Raw genomic sequence first — 27,265 nt, 5'->3', positions numbered from 1 at the left:
TTTCTAACTAAAAACATTATTATGAACTAGAAAATCAATAAAACAAACAAGAACAATGAACATGAACATGTACAAAAGAGGTCACAAGAAGATTGTATATGAAACTGTTAATCTATTACAGTGGTTCTTAGGACTCTTTTATCCTCAAAAATTATCGATGACCTCCCCCCAAGAGTCTTGGTTTATATCTCAGTATTTACTGTATTGGAAGCTAAAATGTTTTATTTTTATGAAAAATGTTTTGATCTTTTGGACCCAGTGAAAGTTTTTCACTATACTTTGAGAAGCATTGTTCTATTAATGCAACCTATATATGTAATATATACATATATATATTTACACATTTATGTTTTACGCAGGCATACATACCCTGCACATAAATAATTCAGTGTGATAGCATTACCACAGCAGAGCTGCTAGGTGTAAGAATGAATCAAGCACTGGGCCTGGAGTCAGGAAGATCTGAGTACAAATCCTCCCTCAGATATTTGCTAGTTGTATGACCTTGGGCAAGTCACTTAACTTCTGTCTACCTCAGTTTCCTCACCTGTAAAATGAGGATAATAACATCATCTTCCTCCTAGGGTTGTTGTGAGGATCAAACGGTATAACATTTGTACCTGGTACATAGTAGGCACTTAATAAATGCTAATTCTCTTCCCCTTCCTTTCCTTCTTCTTCTGAATTGTGCTCTGTTCTTTTCTGTGTTTTTCAAATACTTCATTAACCCTTTTGTACTTTTTTTATAGTGTAGCATAACTATCACTGCTCTTTCAATGTCCCCTAAACTCTCCTTCCTACCAAATAAAAGCCCTCTCTTATAGTCCAACAAAATAAATATTTTTTTTTGTCTGAAAATGTGTCTCGTTCAGCACCTGCAGTCCATCACTTTTCCAATAAGGAATGGCAGATGTGTTTTATGGAGTCTTCTGGAGTCATGACTGGTTATGACACTGATCAGAGTTCTTGAGACTTTCAAAGATGTTTTCCTTTATGATACTGGGGTTATGTAAATAAATAGTTTTCATGGTTCTGATCATTTCATTCCATGTCAGTTCAGAGAAGTCATCGCAGGTTTCTTCAAATCCATCGCTTTTTACATTTCCTATGATCCAATAATGTTCTATTACAATCATATACTAATTCTCCCTTTTTGTTCATCTGTTCACCAACTGATGAGTGCCCACTTTCTTTCCAATTCTTTGCTGTAATGAATGCTATAAACCTTTCCCATATGTGACTCCATTTACTCTGTCTTTGATCTCTTTTGAGCATATGCCTAGTAATGATGTCACATGGTTCAAAGGGAATGTGCTGATTAGTTCCAAATTGTTTTTTAAAATGGATGGACCAATTCACAGCTCCATCAACAATGCATAAATTCATTCTGTTCTTCCGTAGGTCTTCCAAAAATTCATGACAGATGGGGCGGGGGGTGAAACTTCAGAGTTGCTTTAATTTTATCTTATATATGATTTGGAGCATTTTTTCATATGAATGTTGGCTGTTCAGTCATTTTAGTCATGTTTTATTCTTCATGACCCCATCTGAGAGGGGTTTTCTTTTGGCAGAGATACTGGAGTGGTCTGCCATTTTCTTCTCTGGTTCATTTTACAGATGAGGAAAACAGAGGCAAACAGAGTTAAGTTATACAGCCAGAGTCACACAGCTAGTAAATGTCTGAGGCCCATGGGGCTGGGCTTGTTCTTCCTCCTTTCTTAATTATACCCTAAGCATCATCCTTGAAAGCCCAGCTTAAGCCACACTTCCTCTGAGAAGCCTTCCTTGAGTATACCAGCCCAGAGCAGTCTCCTTTACACATGAATTTACCGGTTATACTGGGAAAGAGTACTGGCTGTAGGGTGAGTATCAGAATCTCAGAGCTGGACTTGGAATTGAATCCTGCAGCTGTCACTTTACTAGCTGCGTGATCCTGGATAAATCTCTTGCTCAGGATCACACAGCTAGCCTGGGACAGTGTCCCACATCTAGCACATACTCAAAACACTCAGTTGTAACTTTAACTTATTCAGTGGAGATGTTCCTTTCAAGGATGTAAGCAGCAAGTCATCCATGCCTACCCATCCTTTGTGATCTTTGTCGATGTTCTCTCATAAGCTCACAACACAGGGTCCACCCAATATGCTAGGGACAGCTGGGGGGACCTTTTTCCCTTCTTCTGACATCTTGAGTGTCACAGTAAAACTCACACGCTCTTCATCTGGTATCCCTTGCTCTCACCACCAGACCAATCACACACTTTTTTTGATAACATCCTGTATTCTAGTATTTTTGTAGTTGGCCTGCTCAGACACACGTTTGGCATACAGCAGCCACTTAATAAATACTTGTTGAAAGAATGAAGGATTCCTCTTTGAACCTCAGTTTCTCCCAGCAGCGAATGCAGGATAGTAGATAGAGATCTATATACTTAAGAGATTGGAAGACCTGGGTTCAAATCCTACCTCTGACATTTAATAGTTATCTTTAAGCATTACTGTTCAAATGCTTATTTCCTTTATTTTTTGCTTCCTTTGGTCCTCCTAAGGCAAGTCACTTCATCCCTCAGTGATTCAGGTAACTCTTTAAGACTTAAACTGTTAAAGCCATAAGCAGGTTTCAATCTGTGTTGGGAGAGCCAGTCCCTACCCTGGGAATAACCCTTTCTGGGAAAATTACAAATCCTTTCTTGACTCACATATGGGTAATGATACTTGGTCTACCTATCTTATAGTTGTTGGTTGTGAGGAGAGTCACTCAGTAACTGAAGAGAACTACCCAAATTGAGGCTTTATTTTTGTGTGTCCTGTATAACCTTGGGTAAGTTGCTTAACCTTTCTGGGCCTCAGTTTCATTATTTGTAAAATAAAGAGGTAAGATTAAATGGTCTCCAAAATGTCTTCCAGCTCTAAATCTGTGACTCTATGAATCCATCACTTAATTTCTCTGAGCCTTGGTTTCCTTATCAGTAAAATAAAGGGAGTTGCATTGGAAGCCTTTCAGTGTCTCTTCAGCTCTCAGTCTGATCTTGTCCTTGTAGATGCAGTTTTCTCATCTGAAAAGCAAGGAGATTGTAAGGACCTCTACTGGTCCTTACAGTTCTAAGTATGATACCCATAATGTCTCAGATATCACAGTCTGCCTTGGATTTTCATTTATATTTATATATATATGAAATCACTCCCTAAAATTAAACAAAAAAACCCCCAAAGAAACAAGCCAAAAAAAAAAAAAGAAAGACAGAAAGAAAGGAAGAAAGAAAAAGACAAATGACAACCTGCATTTGGGTTTTCTTCCATTTAGAGTGTGTTAGAAAGCTCTAGCCTGCAGCTGGGCCAATAGGCCAAATGTCCTTTCTTCCCAATTAGGTCATGTCATCCTCTGAAGCTGAGGACCCTCTCCCATAATGCCCAGCAGAATGAATGACTTGCCTATAGTATATATTTAATAAATCCTGTTGCTAATTGAGTGATGCAGTCCCATGAAGAGTCCTAAATCTTGCTCAATCTCCCTATGTGACCCTTGGCTGCTCATCAGCTCACTCCTGTCCTGTAGTAGCATGGAGAAAGAAGACTGTGTGTCTCCAGGAGCTGGGTCCCTTTTGACTCCTCTACTCCAGATCTGTTTCTTCTGTTGTGCACCAGAGTTGTTCCAACTCATCTGAAATCAGAGGAAGCCAAGCAACAGACCCCATGAAAAGGGGGTGTTTCCCTTGCTTGGGTGTCTTCTGGGTAATCTGAGTAGAGTTGTACAGGGAGCAGAATTTTTTTCTGCCCTAAGAGGGAGCCACAGCCTCATCTATGACTCAGCTGGGCATTGCTGCTGAAGAGAGAAATTTCCCAACCCAGGGACTGTTATATGGGCATTTCTCCACTTCTTTCCTTCCATGTCTGTAACTGGCGACAATCCCTTCTATTGCCATATGTCCTGGGAACCTTCTGGAGCTTTCCTGCCTCTCCTCTGATGTCTATGCAGGGAGCACATAGTCAGCAGCCTTCCTCCTCCCCTTCCATCCTTTTCCTATCCTACTGTCCAGGGGATGGTCTATTTGAAATTTGGTTCATCATTTCAGCGTGCTTTATAGCTCTGATCTATAATTTACCTGAGGATTTGGCTGCTTCCTTGTCCTTCCCACAGCTGTCCTCCAAAAGTAGACAAGAGACTCTGGCTGGCTCCTGACATTTATCATATGCTTAAAGATCATAGAGCTGAAAGGGACCTTTGAGATCACCTTATCTAGACCCCTATTCAGGCATGCAAGGTATTATGATTCCAATTTCATAGATGAGGTGACTGAAACCCAGAGAGGTTAAATAAATTGCCCAGGGTCACCAGCTAATTAATGATAGGGAAAGGACTAGATTTCAGTCTCTTGCTTCACAGGGAGAAAAGACAATGGAATTCATTTTGGGATTTCTAGTATCCATTTTGGAATATATAAGGCATCTAGGGATAGACTCAAAGAGCGTGGAAGGAAGTCTCTTATATTCTCACTGTCATTTATCTCTTTCTCCCCAAAATCAATTAAAATTAAGGAATAGTAAAAAGAAACCAACTCGAGCAGATGGCCAAGACAAGCTAGGCCTAGATTTTATTTCCATTCATGGCAAAAAAAAATCCTTTTTTGGAACCATCACACTTATGAGGCCTTGCCTTGAAGAAGGCTTTGTCCCAGCAAAACTATATGCTTGACTAAAGAAAGATTTTCCTAAATATAAAATTTTAAAGTCTAAAGGGTACCTTAATTGTCATCTTGTCCAACATTTGAACCACAGCAGGAATCTTTTCAACCATATCATGGAAAAATAGTCCTTCAGCTTTTGCTTGAGGAACCAGTGAACACGCATGGTTCCATTTTAGGCTGTACTAGGAACCTTTACTTCAAGTGATCTCAGGTCTTGGCTCTGTTGCTCCCATTGACTTAAAATATGACTGTAGGCCAGTCAAACATCCTCTTCAAGCCTTGGTTTCTCTGTCTGCCAAACTGGGATTCCTCTTATCTCCATTGTGGCTTCCTTGGTATCAAGAGGTTTGGTGGGGAATAAAATGTGATAATGCTTGGGTAGTCCAGTGTTGTCATGGAGCCTGCACCTAGCATCTACTAGCCAGTTATAGAACTGGAACTACTGGAAAGAGTTGTTGCAAAGAATTCTGAAGAAAGGTGCCGGAGGGTAGGGAATCAAGGTTGAAAGTGAGAGGTTGTGTTTCATCCTCCATTTTGGCACCAAGTTTACTTTCTTCCAGAGTTAAGTATACAACCAGCTAATGATTTCTACTCCTTTGGTATTTCCTATAATGTTCTTGAAAGTTAGATTGGCTGTGCTTTATGGTTTTGGCTATTGCTATGATAAACAATGTGGTTCGAAGCTAGATCCAGAAAGACTGTCACCAGTGGCTGTGGTACAAATCAGACCAGGTTTGGTGAAATGGTTTGTCCTAACTACCTTCAGAGTCAACTTCTATCTCCCATGACTGCAGCCTAGGATAAAGGGTGAAAGAGGGTTGGTTTCCAAATTAGAGAAGTAAAGTAACCTCTGACTTCTTTCCAGCACAGGAGGGTGTCAGAAGCAGTCACTTCTCTGCTGTAGCTAACAGCATCCTCCATTACCTATGTATGCTCACAGACCTTTGACCTCTTTTCTGCTCCTTTCTTCTTTCCCTTGCTATAATTACTCTCATTATTATGTAAATAAAGGGCCACTAACCCTTGAGGTGTGGTCAATGTTGTTTGTGATGGAGGGAAATGGGAGGGAGGAAACCTATGGAAAGTGGAGGACACATCCAGCATCTAGTATGAATGATAGCAGAGTGATGAAGGAGTCACAAGCCTGATATTTTGGTTCCACCAGAGCCTTAGCCAGATCAGTTTTATAAGCAGAAGTATTAAATAGGGAGGGCTTAATCATAAAGCAGAATTTTTAAAATCTCTTAGACTAGTAGGGAAGGTAAATTCTTTTGGGGCAGAAGCAAACCAGTCCAGGACAGAGGGGGAAAGAGGGTTGGTTTCCATGGTCACTACATGAATTTCAATTGGGATTCCTTTGTTGCTCACCCATACCTTCCTTCCATCATAGTGGTTTGTGCATATTTATAGAATGAGAGATGCCCCTTGGTCCTGTCATCACAGTTCAACTTACACTTTTATAGAGGCATCTCCTTATGTGTATATTCCCTCTACCTCCCATGAAATAAGTGAAGTATATAACTGTACAGATGGATAATAGCTCACATTTGCATATACTTTAAGATTTACAAAACTCTGGGTTATTCTAAATCTACTCCCATTTTAGAGATGGGGACTCAGAGACTTAAGGAGGTCAGGTGCCTAGTCTGCGACCATACAGGTAGTGTCGGAGCCAAGATTCACACCAGGTTTCCTAGCATCATATCTAGTACTCTTTTCACAGTGCCAAAGTGCCTTAAGATGTGAAAGATTTTCAAAAGGAAAAGTCTTACAAGAAAACAATCATACCCATAATAACCCAGTTCATAATCAATGCAATAACGAGTGCTTATTGGGACTCAGCTACTTAACTGTATGCAGCTAGGTCTGTCCGTTGCTACATGCACAAACTCTCTCAATATGTGGCTTGAGATACTGGTCTAAACCAAATTTCTGCCAAACTGCTTTCCAATATTCCTAGTAGTTTTGGTCAAATATTGAATCCTTATTCTAGTAGTTGGGGTCTTTGGGTTTATCAGACATTAGCCTATTAGGTTAATTTCCTTCTTTATACTGTCTCCCTAATCTATTGCACTGATTGACCATTCTCTCTTTTTCTCCACAGACTCCTTTCCACCTATTTATAAATATTTTCCATTTCATCTAATCCTAAAAAAATTTCCCTTGATGCAATGCAGTTAACATCTGCTTTTTGTTCTCCTTTTTACTGTCAAACTTCTTTCCAGATTTGTCTACATGTTTTATGCTCCTACTTCTTCACCACTTCTTCAATCCTCAACCACTTACCTAGTTTCTGCACTCACTATTCTATCAAAACTACTCCTTCCAAGGTAATTACCAACTTTTGAATTATTATATCCAGTGGTGCTTTTTTTCTGTTCTTATCCTCTTTGATCTTTCTGAAACATTTGATACTAATGATCACTTCCTCTTTTTGGATGCTTTTTCCTTCCTTGGTTCACCATATAAAGCATTCTTGTGGTTCTTTTCCCATCCCTATTACAGTTCTCTGTCTTTTCGTGCTTTGTCCTGTCTTCTTTCTGACCACTTCAGTTGTACTATCTTCATGGTTCTGCCCTCAGCATTCTTTTTTCCTCTCTCTACTTTCTGTGTTGGCAATCTTATTCATTCCCCAAGATTTCAACCATCACCATTATGCAGATGATTCCCAAATTCCAAAGTACTGCCTGACATTTAAGACCTTCTACAATCTGTTACTCTGATACCTTTCCAAATTTATATCATAAAACTCTTCTCTACGTTCTTTATGCTTGAGCCAAATTGAACTGTCTGTCGCTTAAACATACTGTATACTTTGTTACCTCCTTGCCTTTGGTCATGACATGCCCTATTTATTTTTAAGCATCATCTTACATTCTCTTAGCTTGTTGAATTCCTTTTAAAGCTAAACTCAAATTCCTCCTTCTTATCATAAGTAAGTTTTCTATTATTTTTGTGTTGCATTGTAAGAAGGTTAAGCAAATAACCAGCTTCAAATGTTGGTCACCTCTCAACCAGCTATTTGACTCATTATCTGGAGTTCTAGGGTAATCCAGGGATATGTTTGGATAATTCCTCATTAATTGATAAAATTATAATCCCTTTCTTTCTAATTAATCAACTCGGAGACCCACAACATAATATCAGTAGTATTGAAATAATATTAAATATTAAATTATTTTAATAATTTCCAGAAATTTTTCCTAATAAGCAGTTTTTTCATATCTTTCTCTATATCATACCCCCTAATCTCATAGGATTAATTCAATATTCAAGTTACTGGCTATGTAAGTTATTAATAGCACAATCAATAATAACATAAAGAGATAAATAACTTTAATATTTTATCTGTGAGAAAGATCACAGCTAGTTACTTCTAATCAACACTGTGACTGTAGATGATCCTTCTTTACTTCTGGAAACATAATTCCCCTAATCAGTTCACTTAACATACCAAAGTCTCTCATCAAAATTTGCTTTATTCTCTCAGCAAGGAAAAGGTTAAAACTGTTTCATTAGGAAATAATTTGCGTCAGTGTTCTTTCTTTCCATCTTCTATAGTTTCTTTTAAGACTTAACTTTTAACAGTATTTCTCCAGATTCACTCCTCGTAAAATTCTCTTTATCATGTTTCTTCCAAAAATAATAGTGTAGATAGTTCTTCCAAGGAAGAAAATTTTCCTCATTCTCTTTCTTTCTGTCTTTTCCACATTTTTCTCCTACTGTCTTCATTAGGGCTCTGCTCTTAGTTTTTTAAAAATTACCAGGCCTAGTTGCCAAAAAATTAAAATTTCAACTCAGCTTTTAAAACTACAGTATCAATAACTTTTGCATCTATAGGTGACAATTAAAACAGCAATTACAATAGTAATTTGTGTGTGCATGTGTCATATCCTCTTATCTAACAGTAAGTCCTATGTGGACTATCTTATTTCAATTCAATTCAATTAAAAAAAAATTTGTTAAGTGCCTACTGTTTGCCAGTGTATACTGGAAATACAAAAAGAAGTAAAAGGCATTCCTCAAGGAGCTTACAGCCTAATAGGGGAGACAATATACGAACAGCATAAACAAAACAAGCCACATGCAGGATAAATAGGAAATAAGTAAAAGGGGGAAATCACTGGACTTCAGAGAGGTCAGTAGTTAGAGTGGAGTAGGGAGAGCATTCTAGGCATGCGGGACTGCCAGAGAAAATGCCTGGAGTGGAGAAATGCAGTGTCTAGTTCATGGAACAATTAGGAGGCCAGCGTTATTGGATTAAAGAATACACCTTGGAGAGTAAGGTATAAGAAGGCTAGGAAAGGTAGAAGGGCAAAGGGCATTGAATGTCAAACAGACCATTTTGTATTTGTTCCTGGAGACAATAAAGAAGTCATTGGAATTTATTAAGTAATGGGGTGACACTATCAGACTTTCTTTCATTTTAGGAAAATCACTTTAATGACTTAATGGAGAATAGATTGGAATGGGGAGAGACTTGAGGAAGGGACACTTACTAGCAAGCTGTTTTGCAATAATCAAGGCATGAGATGATAAGGGTTTGCTGACTATGTCAAAAGAGCGAAGGAGGCTTATTTGAGAGATGCAGCAAAGGTGAAATCATCAGGCTATGGTAACAGATTAAATACGAGGGTGAGAGATAGGTATCCAGGATGACTTCTAGGTTACAAGCCTGAGAGCCTGGGAGGATGGTGTCTAAAATGAATTTCTTCTAGCACTCAGCACAATATTTTGTACACATTAGGTGATTAATAAATGCTGAGGTGAATTGAATTGAGGACTACCTTCTCTACCACTGGTCAGCCCTATATATAACATCTTCTTCTAGTTTTGATATCACAACTGTAATATTTTAGATCCTTCACACATAAGAGATGTTCAATGTTTGTTAAATTGATTTGACTCAAGGTACACTCAGAGTGGTGAACCTGCTGTAGAACTACATCAGCAGATCAGCAGAGGGCAGCAATCTCTTTGCTAAGTAGATTACTACAGCAGTCAGCTGAGTAAGGCTCTATCCTGAGTCTGTCTCTTTTTCCTTTGCTGATTTCATCCACTCCCATGATTCAGTTATCAGTTTTAGACAGAAGACTCCTAAATCTGAACACCAAGCTCTGGTACCTTCCGTGCATCTCTGCCTTCTTGCTGGACATCTCCACCTAGAGATCCTCTTGGCCTTCCAAATTAGTTACACTTGAAATTTCCCTATTTTGTTAAGAGTACCAATATTCTTTGGCAGCTAGGTGGTGCAGAGTACCAGACCTGGAGTAAGAACAACTCATCTTCCTGAGTTGAAATCTGGCCCTAGATGCTTACTGGCTGTGTGAACCTGGGTAAGTCATTTAATTCTGTTTGCCTCAGTTTTCTCATCTGTAAAATGAGCTGGAGAATAAAATGTAAACCATTGCAGTACCTTCAACAGAACCCCAGTGGGGGTCATAAAGAATCAGAAATGACTGAACAACAACAACTGCCATTGTCACAGGCATCCAAACTTAAAACATTGATGTAATTCTTGACTCTTACCTTTCCCATCCCCCTTTGCTCTTTGCAAAGTCTGCTACCTGTGCAGTCAGTCTGAGTGACTCCATTTTAAAACCTTGTTTAAACTTTGAGTATGTGTACAACTAGACTATTGGAGATGATGGTGCCCATGCTCAGTAACCCCCTCTTCTCATATTTCTATGTGCCAATCACAATACTTAGGGAGGAGCTGAGGTGGCACTAATCTCTTCTCCTCATAATTATGGGTATCAATCAAACTACGCTTGCTCTTATATGGAAGTTGTTTACTCCTTTCTATAAAAAGCAGTGAGCAGTTTAACAGGAGCTGGCTGCACCCAGCCACAAGCTGCCTTGGTGTGCTAACAGACTCTTTGGGTCTTATTTTCTGAGTTTGCCTTATTGAAGAGAGTGAGGTCAGAATCAAGATTTCTTTTAACAGCTCATTTTTGTCCTGCTACCATGTCCTACTGATTGTCTCTCCATAACATCTCCTGCTGTCTGATCACTTAGCCAATCTTCCTAGTGGAGGTTCTCATCACTACTCACCAGGATTATTAACGTAATAGCCTCTTAATTGGTCTCCCAGCCTCTATCTCAAATCAGTCAAAATAAGATTCTTAAGACAGAAATCTAACCCTAGAACTCTCTGGCTAAAGAAATCTTCAGGGACTCCTCATTGCCTCTAGAATAAAACATAAATTTATAAGTTTTGCACTGCTGGAAATAATAACAGCACCTACTTCACAGGATTGTAGTGAGGATCAAATAAGATAGTTTATACAAAGCTCTTTGCAAACCTGAAAGTGCTTTCCAAATGGGAGCTATTATGATGGCCTTCTGTCGTCGAGTTCCAAAGTACCCTGTCCAGTTTTATTTCACATTTCTCTCCTTTATACACTTTATGTTCCTGGAAAACTACATTATTCACTTCTCTGACCTTTAGGTTTTACACCCCAAGCTTTTTCTTCTGCTTGGACTATTTTCCCTCTTCATATCAGCTTTTTAGAATCCTTATCTTCCTTGAAGGTTCAGCTCAAGTACTATGACCTCCTGTTATGAAGCTTTCTTCGATTGCTTCAAATGACTATGGTCTTTTCTTCCTTAAATTGCTTTGTAGTATAGTTGTCCATGTAAACATTATCTCTACTACATAGAACATAGCCTCTTTAAGGACTGTATTTATGTACATATATATATATATATTAACATTTTAGCATGGTACCCATAAGCATAATAAACACTTTAGAGATGTTTGCTGGATTGAGTGGAGCAGTAGCTAGATTTCTTTCCTTATTAGGAAGGAGGGAAAGTGGGAGAAGATGCTTCTAATGTCAGAGGCCTCATGGATTGTGCAATGTTGGGTTGAGCCAAAGGAACAAATCTGAGTATGTTCTTTCTAAATGGATCTGAAGCCATGGAAAGACTAAGTGGTGCAATGAAAAGAATGTTGGATTTGGAATAAGAGGACCTGGGTTCAAACATTGATTCTATCTACTAATTATAGTCTGTGTGATATTGAAAAAAAAATCATTACCTCTCTCTGGGGCTCACTTTTCTTATCTATAAAATGAGAGGTTTGAATTAGATGGCCTCTAAAGTTCCTTGCATCTATAAATCTATGATCCTTTGATTTGAGAAGAAAGTCAATATGGGAGCTAGGAAGTAGAACTCAGCGTGAAGGCAAAGTGTCTGCTGATAAGGCTTCCCTGTACATCAGCCCTTTTGGATCTGTTAAGTCTATGTGAGTGTTGTGCCTGTTTTTCTGTCTTCCTTCATCCCTTCCTTCCTTCCTTCCTTTCTTCCTTCCCTCCTTCCTTCCTTCCTTCCTTCCATTTGTGTATCTAGTATGTGTCATATATTGATAATACAAAGACATAAACAAAATTCTTCCTGCTCTCAGTGATCTTAAATTCTATTGAAAGGGGATCACCATGTAGGCAAGATAATAAAAACAAAATATATATGAAATAAACACAACGTAATTTGAGGTAGAGAGGACAGCAATGTGATAGGTGTGGTGATATTAGGATAGATCTTGAGTAGGAGGATCTCAAACTATTAGCCTCATTCTTCTTATCTTCTCTGCAGCATTTGAAACGGTCAATCACCCACTTCTATAGGATACTCTCCTCTTTGTTTTGTAATACTATTCTCTCCTGGTTCTTCTCCTGATGCTCTCATTTTCCTCTGTTCTTCATCCATGTCATGACCATTAATCATGCATGTCCATTAAGACTCATTTTTTTTATTTTATACCATCCTCCTTCATGATTTCATCAGCTCCTATGGGTTCAGTTACCATTTCTCTTCAGAAAATTCTTAGATTTACATAAACAGTTCTAATGTCTTTTCTTAGCTAGTTACATGTTTCTAGGTGTCCTTTGGACATCTCAAACTGGATGATCTATTGTTGTAGTTGTTCAGTCATGCCTGACTCTTTGTGACCCTGTGGATCATAACATATCAGGCCCTTCCAATCTGAGAAGCTCATCTTTCATTGTCATGTCTTTTAGCATCTTTAAAGCTCTCATGGAATTTTCTTGTCAAAGATACTGGAGTGGTTTGACATTTCCTTCTCCAGTTTTATGCAAGCAGGGGTTAAGTGACTTGCCCACGGTCACAAAGCTATTAACTGTCAGAGATCAGATATGAACTCTGGTCTTTCTGACCCCAGGCCCACTGCTCTATCCACTGCACCACCTGGTTGCCCCCTAGGACTACTGTCCTATAGGCACCTCAATCTCAACACGTCCAAAACAGAGCTAATTATCCCCTGTGAGCTTCTTTAAACATTCCTCTCTTCCCAACTTCCCTATTTTTATGGAGTATATCTTCATTTTCCTGGTCACCCAGGTCCACAATCCTTGATTCCATGCTCATTTTCACCTCATCCAATATATGTCAAATCTTGTCATTTCCACCTTCACAACATCTCTTTCCCTACACTGTAGGGAAAGCCAGCACTGTAGTTCAGACCCTCATCACAAGATATTTCAATAGCCTCCCAACTGGTCTGCCTTGATCAAATCTCCCACAAATCTAATCCATCTTCCATTCAGTGGCCAAAGGTGATTTTTCTAAAAAGTGTCCATCAGATCATGTCATTCCTCTGCTCAACAAGCTTCAGCATCTTCTTTTTATCTTCAGGACCAAATATAGATTCCTTTTCTTGATGCTTAAAGTTCTCTATAAACTAGCTCTTTGTAGTTTTCATACACTTGACTTCTATATACTCTGCTATCCAGCTCCATGCCCTCCTCGAATGGAACACCACATCTCCCCCTCACCCACTTTTTGTACTGATTATTCCCCATACCTGGAATACTTTTCTGTACCCTTACATCTACCTTTATCTTTCCCTGGCTTTCTTCAAGATTTAGCTCAAAGTGTACCTTCTGGCAAACCGTGTGGCTGGTTGATATTGTATAGTGCACAGAGGGCTGGGCCTGGTATTAGGAGACTCATCTTCCTGAGTTCAAATCTAGCCTTAGACACTCACTGGCTATGAAACTATGGACAAGTTATTGAACTCTGTTTACCTCAGTTTCCTCATCTTTAAAATAAGCTGGAGAAGGAAATAGCAAACCACTCCAGTTTCGTTGCCATCACAAAGAATTGGACCTACCTGAAAAAATGATTGAACAACAACAATGCCTTCTTCAAGAGTTTTTTTCAATCATTTCAGCTGCTTATTTCTTCCATTCTCAGACTTCCTTCTGCCTAAACTGTTTGTAAAAAAAGTCTTTGTGAGGCAGAACAGAAAGATGCACATAGTCTAGCTCTTCCCCCACAGCCCATAAAATAGCAGTAAAGAATGACTCTCAATAAATTCTAGAGCAGCAGAAGCCACAGAATGATGGAGTGGAGGAGATTTCCATCCTAGGGTGACCTAGAAGGCCCATGGGAAAGATCTGTCACACTGGACATGGAGCAGAGCACAGCCCAGCCTTGGCTGTGTGGCACCCAGAGGAGCAGGGCCAGAGCAAGCCTCAGGGGCAGAATCCCCAGAAGCAGCAGAGTTTCTCAGATTCCTCAGCCCACAGGCAACAAAGACACTTCAAAGGTCAGTGAGAGGGTTTTTCAACCTGAGCAAGAAGGGAGCAGGGTCCTCCCCAAGCCTTGGCCCCAGGCGGTGGTGGTGGAAGCAGCAGTAGCAGTGAACTGTGGTAGCTGTGGTTGCCTTGGCAGGCAGGAGACAGCTTCCATTGTTGGAACCCTCAGCTTAAAGCCCCTGGGGGAAGTGAGTTGCTGATCTGGACCTCAGCCCTGAATGGCAGCCTGCTCCTGCTTAAAGCCCCTGGAGGAATTGAACAGCTGATATTAATCTCAGCCAGGAGCCAGGCCAGGGAGTAAACTCCTCTCCCTTGTTTGTGCCACCTTGGAGGAACTGAGAACTTATAGGTCTTCAGAGTGTACCCTACTCTTGACAAAAGACCCAAAAGGCAAGTAAGTGGTTGGGAAAATGCCAAAAAAAGGGAAAAAAATAAGACTATAGAAGGCTACTTCCTTGGTGAACAAATATTTTCTCTCATTCTTTCAACTGAGGAAGAACAATGTTTACCATCAGGGGAAGACATAAAAGTCAAGGCTTCTGCTTCCCAAACATCCAAAATAAATATGTAATAGTGTCAGACCATGGAAGAGCTCAAAAAAGATTTTGAAAATCAAGTAAGTGCAGTGGAGGAAAAATTGGGAAGGGAAATGAGAGTGATGCAAGAAAAATGAAAAATGAATCAGGAGACCCAAAAAATGCTGAAAAAAATAACACCTTTAAAAATAGGCTAACTCAATTGGCAAAAGAGGTCCAAAAATCCAATGAGGACAAGAATGCTTTAAAAGGCAGAATTAGCCAAATGGAAAAGGAGGTTCCAAAGTTCATTGAAGAAAACAGTTCTTTAAAAATTAGAATGGAATAGATGGAAGCTAATGACTTTATGAGAAACCAAGAAGTTACAAAACAAAACCAAAAGAATGAAAAAATGGAAGATAATGTGAAATATCTCATTGGAAAAACAACTGACTTGGAAAATAGATCCAGGAGTGACAATTTAAAAACTATGGGACTATCTGAAAGTCATGATCAAAAAAAGAGCCTTGATATCATTAAAAACTGCCCTGATATTCTAGAACCAGAGGGCAAAGTAAATATTGAAAGAATCTACTGACTACCTCCTAAAAGAGGTCCAAAAAGGGAAACTCCTAGGAATATTGTAGCCAAATTCCAGAGTTCCCAGGTCAAGGAGAAAACATTGAAAGCAACTAGAAAGAAACAATTCAATTATTGTGAAAATGCAATCAGGATAACAAAAGATCTAGCATCTTCTACATTAAGGTATCAAAGGGCTTGAAATATGATATTCTAGAAGTCAAAGGAACTAGGATTAAAACCAAGAACCACATACCCAGCAAAACTGAGTATAATACTTTAGGGGAAAAATGGTTATTCAATGAAATAGAGGACTTCAAGCATTCTTGATGAAAAGACCAGAGTAGAAAAGGAAATTTGACTTTCAAATTCAAGAATCAAGAGAAGCATGAAAACATAAGCAGGAAAGAGAAATCACAAGGGACTTACTAAAATTGAACTGTTTACATTCCTACATGGAAAGATAACATTTGTAACTCTTGAGACATTTCTCAGTATTTGGGTAGTCAGAGGGATTACACACACACACACACACACACACACACACACACACACACACACACACACACATAGAGAGAGAGAGACAGAGAGACAGAGAGACAATGAGCACAGGGAGAGTTGAATAGGAAGAGATCAGATTACAAAAAAAAACTAAGGGGTGAGAGAGAATTCACAGGGTTCAAAGGAGAGAAATTCTCGATAAGGTTGGAACTTCTCTTAGTAGGCCAGAAGTACCTCATTCTTTTATTTCCCTCAAGCTTAATACCACTGTGATGTTATTCAAATGACTGACAATTCTAAAACTGGTTATCTCTCCCTTTCATTAATAGTAACCTAGTGGTAAATTATGTCTTGCTCAGAAAATACCTTCTGCAACAGAAATGACAACAAAAGAGCCAATGATATTCTAAATATAATACAAAATTCAAACTGTCATTCCCCACAATTATCCATATACATGCACACATAAGAGCTTGGGCCTAGTTACTTAAACTTCTTTTTTTTTCTTTTTTTCCCAAGTTTTCTTTATTTCTTCATTTATTTTTAGTTTTCAACATTCATTTCCATAAGATTTTTTAATTCCAAATTTTCTCCCCATCTCTCCTCTCCCCCTCTCCCATGATACTGTGCATTCTGATTACCTCTTCCCCCAATCTGCCCTCCCTTCTATCACACCCCTCCCTTCCCTTATCCCCATCTTCTCTCTTTTCTTATAGGGTAAGGTAGATTTTTATATCCCATTACCTGTATTTCTTATATTGGGAGGAGAAAGGGAGAAATGGAATGGGGCAAATTATCTCTCACAGAAGAGGCAAGAAAAAGCTTTTTTAATGGAGGGGAAAAGGGGGGAGGTGAGAGGGAAAAAGTGAAGCTTACTCTCATCACATATGGTTTAAGGAGGGAATAACATGCACACTCAATTTGGTATGAAAACCTATCTTACACTACAGGAAAGTAGGGGAGAAGGGGACAAGCAGGATCAGGGGATGATGGAAGGGAGAACAAATGGGAGAAAGGAGCAATTAGAAGTAAACACTTTTGGAGAGGGACAAGGTCAAAAGAGATAAAAGAAATGGGGGGCAGGATAGGATGGAGGGAAATATAATTAGTCTTTCACAACATGACTATTTTGGAAGTCATTTGCAAAACTACACGCACATAGCCTAAATTGAATTGCTTGCCTTCTCAGTGGGGATGGGTGGGGAAGGAGGAAGGAAGAGAAGTTGGAACCCAAAGTTTTAGGAACAAACGTTGAGAATAGTTTCTGCATATAGCTGGGAAATAAGAAGTACAGATAATGGGGTATAGAAATTTATCTTGCCCTACAAGACAAGAGAGAAGATGGGGTTAAGGGAAGGGCGGGATGTTAGAAGGGAGGACACATTGGTGGAAGGGACAATCAGAATGCAAGGCGTTTTGGAGTGGGGAGAGGAGAGAAACTCAAAATTTTGCGGAAATGAATGTTGAAAACTTTAAAAAAAAAAAAAACGTCTTTGTGTCCCTAGCGCTTAGCAGAGCATCTGGCACATAGTAAGTGCTTCACAAATTGCATTGACCAATTGAGCTAAGACATCTTTGGGAACCAGTGTTCCTAACTAAATGGATCTTTACCAATTTTAAGAATTTTGATATTGGAGGTGATTGATCTCCCACTGGGCACATCTGTTCAGTCACAAATACACAGGACACCATGCCAGATGGGCAGTGAATGGGTATAAGCCTGGATCTACCTGGAGCAGGAACCTAATTACTATTTTTCTTCCTCTGCCACAGATTGTCAGTATCTAACTTTTGTTTCTAACTTTTACATTTTTTTCACCTTTTATGATCCAACTGCTTCCTCCACTCTCCCCAAAGAGAAACTGTGTTTCACTGATATCAGGGAATTTCCATTGTGTAGCAAGAATTTACCGTTTACTTATACAGAAATCTCCTATCTTTCTTGAGTTGCATGTGGAAATTGAATTAATGGTAATAAGGCTGACAGACAGTTTACATGAGTTCTTAAGAACTGATTCTTGTCTGGCTTATATAAATTCAATGCTATTTTAAAGGCTAGAATTGAATAAAAAAGACCCACAACATTTCCCACTACCAAGATGTCAGCTACATCAGTGAGTGCCCCTGAGGAAGCTTGAGCAGTGTTGAAGAAGACAGGAGTGGGTTTCACCTTCACTGGAGCTCAGTTCCACAGGCTCCCTCTGAAAATTGGCCCCGTAGCTTAGGAAATAACAAGGCAAACCTGTCTCCTCTCTTATCAGCAGAAGAGAGATCAATTCCCAGAAGCAGGTGGAGTGACATAGATATTGGTGGTGTCGTCGTTACTTTCAGTTGGTAGATCACTTGACACTCTGCTGGCCGCTTCTGTAGGCTCCTGGCATGGGGCTGGAGCCCTGCAGAGGCTGACAGAGGGTCCAGCTGCCTCATCCATCCTCCCAGGGGCCTCAGGGCTTTTCTGCTGGATGATGGAGCAACTAGGGGTGAAAAGCTCGGGAGCTGATTTTGTGGTATGAAACAGCCTCAGCACCCAAGGCAACCCATCCTCTCTCATTCTTCTATCTGATATCTGTGGCTACTTCGGCATGGCAAGCTGAGTGGAATAGCTCTGGGAGTGCTAAAGATGTCTCTTAAAGGAGTATCATGGGAGTCTAAAGGACACTGAGAAACAACTGGAGGAGAGGGCTCTTGGAGGGTCCCTCCTCTCCCTGGAAGCTGATCTGAGTGCCCTCTGGACCCAGGGGCTTGGGATTGCTGCCCCTGGCTGGCTGTGCCTGGAAGCCATCCCACTGTACCCAGTGGGCACCATGCTGCAGCAGATCCTGAGGGAAATGTACATTGACCCGGAGCTCCTGGCAGAATTGAATGATGAACAGAAGCACATCCTTTTCTACAAGATGAGGGAGGAGCAGCTGCGGCGCTGGCAGGAGAGGGAGGCGAGGGCGGCCAGGGAGGAGGCCGAGGGGGGTGTGCTGCGGAATTTCAGGCGAGGTAACCGGGCCTCCTTGACAGAGGAGGAGAACTAGAGGGAGGGGTGGCAGAGAGGAGAGAGAGAGTCTAGGATCAGAGAAAGGACCTGAGAGGTCATCCAGTCTAACGCTTACAGGTGAGGAAACTGAGGCCAAGAAGGGCAGGGGAACTTGTCCAAAGTCTCACAGGTAGTCCATGGAAGAATCTGAATTTGAACTCAGCTCCTTTTTCTCCAACTCCTATACCCTTTTCCCCATATAATGCTACCCTATGAGAGATGGGAAATCTTAAAAAGTTCCTCTCTTTGAGATAAATTGTTAAGTCTGGGATACCATCTCCCTTACCTGGGCTTTGTTCTCCTTTAGGCAGGAAGAAAAGCTATAGGCTGAGAAAGAAAGCAGAATTCCTGATTTCAACTCCTAGGCTTCCTAAGACCTTTTCTGATTTAGAGTTTTGTCCTGAGAGTCTAAGATGGTCCTATGCTTAGTATAGAAACTTCCTATCTAACTATTCTGTCCTGGACATTCGGTAAAGCTACTTAGAAAAACTTGTAGTTCCCTGAGAGCGGATTGAATCAGTTTCTTAGTCACCTTATTTAACAGGTAAGAACCAAAGGGGAACTAGAGTCTCAGGGTCTGACAATAGGAGCCTGACTGTATCCAGAACAGGAGGGCTCAGCCATATGAGAGGCTGAGAGGGTAAATGAGATTTCCATTCTTTGGGTCTGGTAACTTATTTGAAGCCCTCTTGTTTCTGGGCTGGAATGTATTTTTACCACCCTGTTAATTCTCTACCCCATTTTAAAAAAGCTTCTTCCCACTGTAACTGAAATCATCTGTCTCTTTCTCTTCCTGGCATACACAGGGAGCAGTTACTCACCATTCTTCAGATGGTATCTCTGGTGTCCCCTCCCTTCTTTCCTAGCACTCATATCTGTGAACAAGTTGGGGTGACTGAGGTAACTTTAGAATCTTAGCTCTTGTTTATGAAGGACAAGGTGGTCTGGTGGAAAGCAGAGGCCCCAAGACAGGAGACTTACTGTATTAGTTCTGGATATGTGACTAACTGGGCAAATGATCTTAAGCCTCATTTCCCCTCATGGGCAGCTAGGTGGTGCAGTAGATAGTGCTGGGCCTGGAGTCAGGAAGACCTGAGTTCAAATCCAATCTCAGATACTTATTTCCTGTTGCCCCTAGGCAAGTTACTTAACCCTGATTGTCTCAGTTTCCTCATCTATAAATGAGCTGGAGAAGTAAATGGCAAACCACTCCAGTGTCTTTGCTAAGAAAGCCCCAAATGGGGTTATGATTGAAACACTGAACAGCAATTAATTTCTCTTACCTGCATAACACCTTCACTGCATTTAGGAGAGGGATGAGATAGGGATAGCATGAATAAAGGTTCCACATGGAAGTTTTTGGTAGTCAAAGTCTAGTTGTATCTGAGCAAGTCTGGGATCTGCTGATGGCAAACTATGACTGCATAGCCCAGGATTACATTTATCTGACATTTCTTTAATGGCTTACTGACAGGCAGCCTGGAATAGTGGCCAGAGCTGTGGATTTAGAATCCCAAGATATAGATTTGAAATTTAGGTTTGAATTACTGCCTCTTAATAGCTATGTAACCTTGGGCAAAGTGTCTCCTTGGGCTTGATTGCCTCATTTGTAAAATGGGATACCAGTACAGCTTTCTTCACAACGATGTCATGAAGATTAGAATATAAAAAGAGATGGTCCATTCCCTTACTGTGCTCCCAAGGTCAATAAACCCTTGACAGCTAAATTAAATTCAACCAACATTTATCAGACAAAGTAGTGTTGAGCCTAATCTATGCGTATGATCTTATTCCTTGAAGTCAAAGAATTTACAGATTGATTATGGAGATAAGTCTATATTCAAAGAAGGACAGTACAGATTAGAAATTGACCACAGCTTTCAAGAGATACAGACTGAGGGCTCCAAGAGAATAGAAGAAAGGAGGGAGAGAGAATTTCTGGCAAGGGAGATTAAAGAAGGCATTATAGAGGAGGCAATGACTGAGAGGGACTTGAAGGAAGGAAAAGATTTCAATAGATGAAAGAAAGGTAGCACAGAGAATATTCCTGCTAGAGAGGATTGTGTGAGCAAAGGTACAAGGTTTGGAAAGGGATGGGAGGCAAACTGTAGAAAAGATAGATGTAAACTTCAATGGTTCCTCATCATTTCCAGGATCAAATAGAAGACATTCAAAGCCCTTCATAATCTGGCCCAGTTCTACCTGCCCAGACCATGTACTCTCCAGCACATACTCTGTGGTCCAGTGACACTGCTGCTCTTTACTAGACACTCCATTTTCTGACTTCTTAAATTTTCATTGTTCTCCATGCCTGGAATACCCTTGCTCCTTATCTCTGCCTCCTGGCTTCACTAGCTCCCTTCCAGTCTCAGTTAAAGTCCCATTGTCTACAAGAAACCTTACCTGATCCCCTTCAATGCTAATCCCTTCCCTTTATTATCTCCGATTTATTCCATACATAGTTGTTTTCCTGTTGTCTCTTCAATTAGAATGTGAGGTTCTTGAGAGCAGCAACTGTCTTTTGCCTTCCTTTGTATCTAAGTGTCAGGCACACAGTAGATATATTGACTAAATGAGCATTGACTGACTGATCAATTAGTGTAACATGAGAATGGGTGGGGTGTGAATCAAAGCTGGAAAGGTGGGTTGCAGCTAGATGGTGGAGGGTCTTTAATTCTGAGCTAGCAAGTCTGGACTTTATTTGTTAGTCAATGGGGAGCCAGTGAACGTTTTTGAGCAGAGGAGTAGCAAGTAGAGTTGTGCATTAAGAAAATTACTCTGATAGTGGAGCGTGGAGATTGCAGGCTAAGAGATCAGTTAGATGGCTATTACAATTGTTCAGGTGAGAAATTGTTTATGTCCAATAAAAGTTAGTCTGTACAGTCATATTCTGCCTAAACTTGTTAACTGGTTCTATAAAAACATGACATATTACACATATTATATGATGTTACATTATGATATTACATGTATTTATTACATACATACATATACATACAAATACACATATACACCCATATCTATATCTACTTCTCTATGTATCTATGTATTTATTTATTTCCATCTATGTATGTAGATATTTATGTGTGTATGTATGTATCTATATCTATATCTATATCTACCTAACAGGAAGCAGTGAATTCCATAGGAACAACATTATAAATGGGAGGTATGTTCCTGGGCAGCCAAATTTGGACTCTAAAGGGAGACTTGATCAATCAGCCAACCAGTTTTTATTTGGCAGTGGGCCAGGTACTCTTCTAAGTGCAGAGGATGTATAAAGACAAAAATGCAATTGCCTTGTGGATGGGCTTCCCAGATCCAGTTTCTCCCCACTCCAGTGCATCCTCTATTCAACTGCCAAATTAATCTTCCTAAAGTGCAAGTCTGACTACGTCATCTCCCCTATTCAATAAACTCCCATGGCTTCCTAGTACCTCCAAGACCAAGTATTAAATCCTCTGTTTGGCTTTTAAAGCTCTTAATTACCTGTCCCCTTCCTACTTTTCTGGTCTTCTTACATCTTTTTACTCCCCTCCACATGCTCTACAATTCAGTCACATTGGCCTCTTTGTATTACTCAAACAAGACACTCTATTACTTGACTATGTGTATTTCAACGGCAGTTCTCCATGCCTGGAACTCTCTCCCTATCATCCACCTCCTGGCTTCCCTGACTTCCTTCAAATCCCAGCTAAAATCCCATCTCTGTGAAAAGCCTTTCCTGATCTCCTTTAATGCCAGTGTCTTCCCTATGTTATTACCTCCAGTTTATCTTCTTTATTTCTTGTTTGTATGTAGTTGTTTTTATTTTTTCTCCTCCATTAGATTGTAAACTCCTTGAAAATTGGGACTGTCTTTTTGCCTTTCTTTGTACCCCCAGTGCTTATTATAGTTCCTGGCACACAGGCATTAATAAATGCTTATTGATTTGGCAAAAAGAAGGAATTAATGCATTAGAGTTGAGCTGAACTCTGTGAAATCTGCAAAGAATAGGAGTAGCTTGAGGAGGAAGTATTTCTGAATTCAATTGAATTGAACAAGTATAGAGAATCCATCCTGCTTGCTGAGCAGTATTCCCCTCCCCCTCCTCCAATATTCCCTACTTATTCCCCTCCCCATTAGAAAGCAAGAGAGTTGCTTTGGGGTTTTACTACCAGAAAACAAGTGTTGATTTTTTTGAGAGACTGGCTGCAATGATACAGTGGGATTTGGTTGAAATGGATTAATAACATTTTTATAAAATGATGGTGATCTGAGATTGTTTAGGGTATGGCTACCAGTGTATTTAGTGGTGGTGGGGCCAGAATGTAACAGATCCTTTGCCTAGTCTAGCCTGATCTATTTTATAAGACAGCCTTATCACCTCAGCCCTGAACTAATATAATTGCCTTCTGGACAGGCTTCCTAGATCCAGTCTCTCCCCACTCTAGTCCATCCTCCACTCAACTCTCAAAATAATCTTCCTAAAGTCAAGTCTGACCAGGTCATATCCCCACTCAATTACCTCCTGTGGCTCCCTAGTACATTTATTCAAATTTACACTTAAATCCTCTTTTTGGCTTTTTTGAGAGGATTAAAGTAACAGGTTATGGAAGGAAAGTTAGAGAAAGGAACCTCAGAGAACTGAGGCTCCAGGAAGTTATGTGACTTTGCCCAAGGCTGTATAGGTAAAAAGTAGCAGGTAAAAGGGATACAGAACTCTTTCCACTACAAAGGGCTTTGTTTACATGATTCTATGCCAGTCTGGCTGCCACGGACCTGTTTGGAAGCCAGAGATGTCACTGAGGACTGATTGAGAGTCAAACATGGGGGAAAAGGGTGACTGTGCCCAGGGTAGTGAGACCTTAACTTACCAGAGGCTACTTGAATCAATGGACAATTAATTATTAGCTACCGCAGCTAAGAATAGGGGGAATGGGTAGAAGGCCCAGACACCTGGCGAAGTGGCAAGAATCTCTATGCTAAACCATTGGGGCAGTTACCCTGCTGTTCTAAGCTTGTGTTCAAAGATGACCCATGGTGATTTTTCTTCTTCCTTTCATGAGAGTGATGTGACATAGCACTATGAACAATCAGTCAGAAGAGTTGGATACTACTCAGATGAAATAATTGATGCTTATAAACCTTAAAGGGTTGTATAATTTTATCATTGGTGACTACTGCTATTAGGATTATTGTTATTTGGAAGAGGTAGGCAGTGTGGAATAGTGGATAGAAAGCTGGTATTGAAGCCAGAAAGACCGGGGTTCAAGTCCTTCCTCTGACAAATATTGGCTGTGTGACCCTGGGCAAATCATTGAACCTCTCATTTCTCTAAATGACTGTCTAGGATTGTAGTGCCAGTCTGCATGTGTTGAGGGATCCCTCATCCAGGAGTCCATTAGGAACCTTGCAGGTGCAGTCCCTTTCCCTGTTGTTGCTCATCTTGCTCCCGTCATCTTTTTTGATAGTTAAAATTGTTCTGATCCTGGATAGAGTGATAATTCACTATTATTATTTGGAGTTTATGTTGTGTAGAGTGTTGCACAGAGAGATATAATCAATTTTTGAAACTGTAATTGAATAAAAGTATTGGGATGTGAACTCATTCTGATATAGCATGGCATAGTGGAAGGTGTGTTGGATTGGGGATCAGTGGATTTGGTTCAAATCTCAACTCTGCTATTTACTGTCTATATGACCTTGTTCCACTCTAGGTCTCAATTACTCACAACTCTTTATGACCCATTTGGGGTTTTCTTTGCAAAGATACTGGAGTGGTTTGCTATTTCCTTCTCCAGCTCATTTTATAGATGAAGAAACGGGGGCAAATAGGGTGAAATGACTTGCCCAAGGTCACAAAGCTAGTAAGTGTCTGAGGCCAGATTTGAACTCAGGTGCTCTATTCACTGTACTGCATAACTTTATGCTTTGTAAACCTTAAAGGGCTGCATCATTGGCAGCTATCATTATTAGGATTGTTGTTATTGGGAAGAACAGTGGATAGAAAGTTTGGTCATCTTATTTTGATTTCATTTGTTAAGTCTTTCTTATTCTTTCATTGGTATGAGGAGTTGTCTGGGAAGAACTTTATGAATTCAGATCAGTATCTTTTTTACAACTTAAATTCTCAGAGCATTACCTCAAACACTGAGGGGTTGAATGACTTGCACAGGATTTCACAGTTAGCATGTATCATAGATACTGGTTCTTTCTGACTTCAAGACTAACCACTATACTATAATTCCATCTTATCTTGAGATTTTTAAAGTAATTTGTTCCACATAGCTTGGAGATTTTGAGTGTTTGATACAGTGACATTCATGAAAAGCTTTATTCTTAAATTTGCATGGATTTATCTTATATCCAGGTGATTGTAGGAAACAGTTCTATCACAGCAATTCATTTTCAGTAGAGTTTATTCTTTGAATATTCAAGGGTATTTTAAGGTCTGTAGTTGTAGTAGAGAGATTTGTTTTTTGTTGGCTTATGAAACATAGTGAGTTTCTGATATTTAATCCTTGCCACCAAATTGTGTTTTACACAGTATTTGATAAATACTAAATTTTTGTAGCCTGAAGTGATGTGTTGTTCATTTTTCCTTCCTTCCTTCCTTCCTTCCTTCCTTCCTTCCTTCCTTCCTTCCTTCCTTCCTTCCTTCCTTCCTTCCTTCCTGCCTTCCTGCCTTCCTGCCTTCCTGCCTTCCTGCCTTCCTGCCTTCCTGCCTTCCTGCCTTCCTGCCTGCCTGCCTGCCTGCCTGCCTGCCTGCCTGCCTTCCTGCCTTCCTTCCTGCCTTCCTGCCTTCCTTCCTTCCTTCCTTCCTTCCTTCCTTCCTTCCTTCCTTCCTTCCTTCCTTCCTTCTTAATAATTTCCTTAATTATAATCTCTAACAGAGGACTCTAGAGTCAGGTGGTTCAAATTCCATTTCTGATACCAGTATGCCACACTTCTTTTACCACCTTAGGCAAGTCACTCAATTTCCCTATGCCTCAGTATATTTTTATATAAAATGGAGTCAGACTAGGTAGCCCCTGAGGTATGTTTCAGTTCCAGATCTCTGATGCTATGAAGCCACCTGTAATTTGTGTTAGTAATCACCCAGTCATGAATTGCCACCATAAACTGTTGTTTCTATAAACAAATCTGTTCAATTCTGCCATTTACTTATCACTTAGTTGTCGGCATATCATTGGTCAAGTTAGTATGGAGGTTGCCAACACAGGGCCTTTTGATTCCATTCCTGGATCTTAACATTTTCATGGATTTCATCCAGAAACAAACCTTTTGGTTATCAGATAAATTCAATGTACCTACTGTCAGTCATTACCTTTGCTCAGTAAACTGATATCTCCTTGTTCTAAAAGTATTTCTTTCAGTTTTTGATCTATTTATCACATGCTCTATGAATTTATATTAATCTTTTTTCCTTTTGATAAGAAAATATTAATATTTTCATAATTTCCTTAGGAGACTAGGTCCTGTGTTTTGCTGCTATTGTGTAGATTTTGATTGTATCTTTTCCAAATCTGTTAGGGTCCATTTAATGGCTCAAAATGTTTATGTGAAGATTGCTATTGTGTAGGCATTTGTTTTAGGATACCTGCAAATCTCAATACACAGTAACACTGCTTTCTTCTTAATTGCTTTATGTTTGGTGTCTTGCTTAGAGGAGACCAATGACTTAAAGTATCTTCTTTGTGGATTGATTCAATTTGACCTCTAAGCATGAAGGCTTCAGTCTCTATCTTTCCTTGGTGTATATTAAGAATTTTATATTTGTTAAGTCCAAATTACTTTTGATATCACTGTAGAAAGATTCCATGAGATGGAGAAGATAGTGAGGGTTTTTGTTGTTGTTCTTGGGTTGGATTGAGTCAAATAACTTACTCATGCAAGTATATCAAGTGATTAAGATGTTGTAGTATGACTTCTTTAACTTGAAAGCCATGCTCTTTACTATTTAGATAAGTTGCCAATGAGTTTAAAGTCAGGCAAAATTATAAAAGACTTAAACTGTCTGCAAGGTACCATGTTTTTACATAAGTAAAAAACGTGTGTCATTTTATCGGTGACATTTTTTAAACTGAGAATAGTTTTCCATGTGGACGTCAAACACTCCGTCATTCTCACTATGCTTGGGTCTATTTTATATATTTATAGAATTAGGATAAGCCTAAGCATGGAGCTAAAAGACTTTTATGATAATCAGTGAAGGCAGTACAAATGTTAACTGCACTTTCTGGCAGCGTGCTCAATAATTATTGAATTGATGATAAGTTGTCCTTTGGACCAGCTGGCATCCTTTGGGACCTCCTTTTTGCTCTTCAGGAGTATATCATTTTCTTTTAAGTGTTTGTAGTTTTTTTCAATAATAGAAGTTACCGATGATTTGTGTAGAAGAACTGAGTGCGTAAGTTAC

At 39.8% G+C, this 27,265-nt stretch overlaps 1 protein-coding gene across 2 annotated transcripts in view; it reads left to right on the top strand.

Moving 5' to 3' along the window:
- The window catches only part of SH2D4B (SH2 domain containing 4B), a 253,263-nt gene that overhangs the window by 38,853 nt on the left and 187,145 nt on the right, over window positions 1-27,265 (top strand). The window contains exon 1 of one of the 2 annotated variants that reach the window (XM_072627974.1): window positions 18,644-18,803. The exons of the other annotated variant lie outside the window; for it this stretch is intronic. Coding sequence (XP_072484075.1) covers window positions 18,644-18,803 — 160 coding nt within the window. Of the gene's footprint in view, window positions 1-18,643; window positions 18,804-27,265 lie in introns of those variants that run through there. 2 annotated transcript variants of the gene reach the window in all.

The sequence above is a fragment of the Notamacropus eugenii genome, chromosome 1 (genome assembly GCF_028372415.1).
Source record: "Notamacropus eugenii isolate mMacEug1 chromosome 1, mMacEug1.pri_v2, whole genome shotgun sequence".
Lineage (NCBI taxonomy): Eukaryota > Metazoa > Chordata > Mammalia > Diprotodontia > Macropodidae > Notamacropus > Notamacropus eugenii.
The sequence above is the reverse complement of the archived record's forward strand: the minus strand, read 5'-3'. Positions and strand labels throughout refer to the sequence as shown.